Source organism: Muscardinus avellanarius (assembly GCF_963383645.1).
Source record: "Muscardinus avellanarius genome assembly, chromosome: 3".
Lineage (NCBI taxonomy): Eukaryota > Metazoa > Chordata > Mammalia > Rodentia > Gliridae > Muscardinus > Muscardinus avellanarius.
In genome coordinates, this window is record NC_137788.1 from 128392225 (window position 1) to 128395655 (window position 3431).

A 3431-nucleotide genomic window follows, 5' to 3' on the forward strand; every position below is an offset into this window, starting at 1 on the left:
ACTTGGAAACAGGGTCTTGCTAAGTTGCTGAGAGCCTCACTAAGTAGCTGAGGCTGGCTTGGAATCTGTGCGACCCTCCTGTCTCAGCCTCCCAAGCCCGTGCGCCACCACGCCCGGCTTCCAAAAGGGATTTTTAAGATGGGATAAAGTTAAGAACTTGAGGGTTGGGATATACTCAGTGGTAGAGCACTAGCCCTTTTCTGAGCATTGGTCCCCAGTGCAGCAATATTCAGAGACAGGGATCTTGAGGGCACTGACCTCATTGCTGGTCAATCCACTGACACACTCATGTCTGGGCAGGCCATTGGGGGTGTTAGAAACGGTCAGAGGTGGGACCTGGTGGAGGGAGTGGGTTCCTGGGGGCGTGCCCTGCGGATGTATCTTGTCCCTAGATCCTTCCTCTCTTTTCCTCTCTCTACTTCCTGGCTGCTTTCTTCCTCCACACCCTTGGGCCAAGATGTTTCTGCATCTTTCAGGTCTTGTTACCGGCCTAAAAGCAATGGAGCCCAAAGACCATGGACTGAAACCATGCGCCAAAATCTTTTCTTCTCTGAGTTGATTTTCTCGGGTACTTTGTCACAACAACGAAAAGCTGACTAACACAGTGGCGAAGCTCACTAACATATGCTTTTAAACAATCCTTATAAGATGTGAGGAATTTCCAAGTAGAATATTTTCTTGAAATTAATCTCTATCATCTTTAATATTATTAATAATTTATACATTATTTTAGTAAGATAGACCTTATATGCTTTCTAAACTTATATTAGTTAACAAGCTAAAATTATAGTTTATGATGTTTAAATGCAAATGAAGAAAACAATTTTACAAGGGTTATAATTATCACATAAATTAATCTCTATCATCTTTAACATTATTAATAATTTATACATTATTTTAGTAAGATAGACGTCATATGCTTTCTTTTTTTTTTTTCAGGTTTTCATGCCAATAATTTATTGAACGGAGGTCTGTACACAGGCAAACCTTACTGTGGAAACTAAGACATCAGGAGCTCTCTCCGCTCCCCCGGCCCTCCAGGGTGGGGAGAGGAGAGAGGTGGCCTTGGGAGCAGAGAACAGGAGGGGAGATACAGCTGTAGGAAGGAGCGGGGCCAGGTTGGATGGTGCGAATCGACGTTTTTCTTTAAGAAAAAAAATTATAACAATCTATTTATACCCAGGGGGTGGGCAAGGGACACGGGAGGGGAGGGGGTTGGAGGAGGTGGAGAACTGGGGGGAGGGGAGGGGGCTGAGGGGGGAGGAGGTCCTCATGCCCCCAACCCCCTCTGTCCTTCCTTCCTTCTCTTCCCTCCCCACAACCAGTTAAAATCCTCTTAAAAAGCGCACCACACGGATGAGGCTGGTGAGAGGGACTAGAGGTGGGGATAGGAACTCATTTACGTCTGCCCTTTACTCTAGGGGCCCAGCCAGGGCAGGAGCTTGATGGGCTATGGCCCCCCTTCCCAGCCCCACTTGGGGCTCCCAGATGGACATGGAAGGGTGGTTGGCGGGGCCCTCAGGAAGAGTTAGTGAGAGTAGTTGTGGCATCAGGGGCCTGCCAGTCTTGGCCGGTCTGAGTCTCAGTTAAAGCTTGTGAGGATGGAGTAAGGGCAGTAGTGCCCGGCGGGGACCTCAAGTGAGGAGGGATAAGAATGGCATTGAGAGACGGTTGGATGGAGAGTGCACCAGGACTGAAGTTGAAGAGGGGAGGAAGCGGGCAGTTGTTGGGGAGCTGGGTTCCAAGAATTCGCAGTTCATCAAAGAAGCTGTGGGCGCAAGCCTCTAGTGGAGAGAGCCTCGAGGACGGCGTGTACTCTAGCAGGCTCGAGCAGAGTGCGATGGCCTCGGGGGGCGTCCGAGATTTGAACACCTTTGTCCAGGGGTGAGCTTTAATCTGAGGGAACTTGAACTCAGTGTAGTTGGGGTTCATCTCTTGGATCTGTTCTCGAGTTGGTGTGCCCAGTACCTTGATGATCTCCACCAGCTGGTCCACCCCACTGTCCCCAGGGAAGATGGGCTGGCCAAGGAGGAGCTCAGCCAGTACACAGCCAGCTGACCACACATCGATGGATGAGGTGTAATCGGTGGCTCCAAAGATGAGCTCTGGGGCCCGGTAGTAGCGAGAACAGATGTAGGAGACATTGGGCTCTCCCCGGACCAACTGCTTTGCACTGCCAAAATCGCAGAGCTTGAGGACAGCAGTGTCAGGGTCCACCAGCAGGTTCTGGGGCTTAATGTCACGGTGACATACACCCTGGGAGTGGATGTAGGCCAAGCTCCGGAAAAGCTGGTACATGTATACCTTGACATAGATGATAGGGATGGTCAACTTGGCCTTGGTGAAATGGCGAGCCACCCGGTACACTGTCTCGGGCACATATTCAAGCACCAGATTTAGGTAAAGCTCGTCTTTCTTCTCCCCACTGGAGTAGAAAAACTACCGCAGCCTCACAATATTGCAGTGGTCCAGCTTACGCATAATCTGCAGCTCTCGGTTCTTGAACCTCTTGTCCTGAAGAACCTTCTTGATGGCCACCAGTTCCCTTGTCTCTGCAAGCCGAGCCTGGTACACGACCCCAAATGAGCCATTGCCAATCACTTTGATGTCTGTGTAAGCCACCTCTTGAGAGCGCTCTGGGCCTTGGCCTAGGGTGGCTACCACTGTGGTCACCTTCCCGCTGTCACAGCCCAGCTTGACTACGGGCGGCGGGAAGCTAGTGCCCGCTCCGGGGCCACTGATACCTGCTCCACCGCTGCCGCTGGGGCCTCCCTCAGAGCTCGAGGCCCCCACGCCCCCACCCAGGGCCCCGACCCACGCCTTGCCGCCGCCAGAGCCGCCTGGGCCAGAGGCCGAGCCCCCAGGGCCGCGGCCACCGCCTCCGCCTCCACCGCCTGGCTCCACAAACGAGCTGGTCCACGCCTGGCCCTAGCCCCCAGGGCCGCCTCCCGAAGGCCCGCCGCCGCTCATGGCGCCGAGCGCAGGCCCAGGCCAAGGGGGGCTCGGGCTGCCCCGGCTGCCCCCTCCGCCGCCGCTGCCGCCGCCTCCCCGGGGCTCCGGCCTCTTCCAGGCCGCTCATATGCTTTCTAAACTTATATTTCTTCTAACACTTATATTAAACATTTCTTCTTCCCGCTCCCTCTTTTTTTTTGGTGCTGACGATTGAACCCAGGATCTGGTCTATGCTAGGTAAGCGCTTTACCACTGAGCTACATCTCCAGCTTGCCATAATTTTTAATTATTCAAACTTAATATTTACTTTTACATCATATTAATAGTATTCATTAATTTTTTGTCACTATACTCATGTAGTCTTATATACTTTTTTGTTTGCCTGTTTGGAGTACTAGGGATTAATTCAGGGGTATTCTACCTTGAAGAGATTCCCCCACCCCTTTTAATTTTTTATTTTGAGACAAGGTCTTGCTGAG

The 3431-nt window shown here is 51.8% G+C and overlaps 1 protein-coding gene across 1 annotated transcript; it reads right to left on the reverse strand.

Annotated features, from left to right (window-relative positions):
* Positions 1-1518: 1518 nt before the first annotated feature.
* On the reverse strand, positions 1519-2970 carry LOC308260740 (glycogen synthase kinase-3 alpha-like; the record flags this gene model as incomplete). Its single annotated transcript, XM_080692227.1, is given in 3 exon segments — positions 1519-2439; positions 2443-2928; positions 2932-2970. Coding segments are annotated over 3 exon segments (1446 nt in total).
* Between the last annotated feature and the right edge of the window lie 461 nt (positions 2971-3431).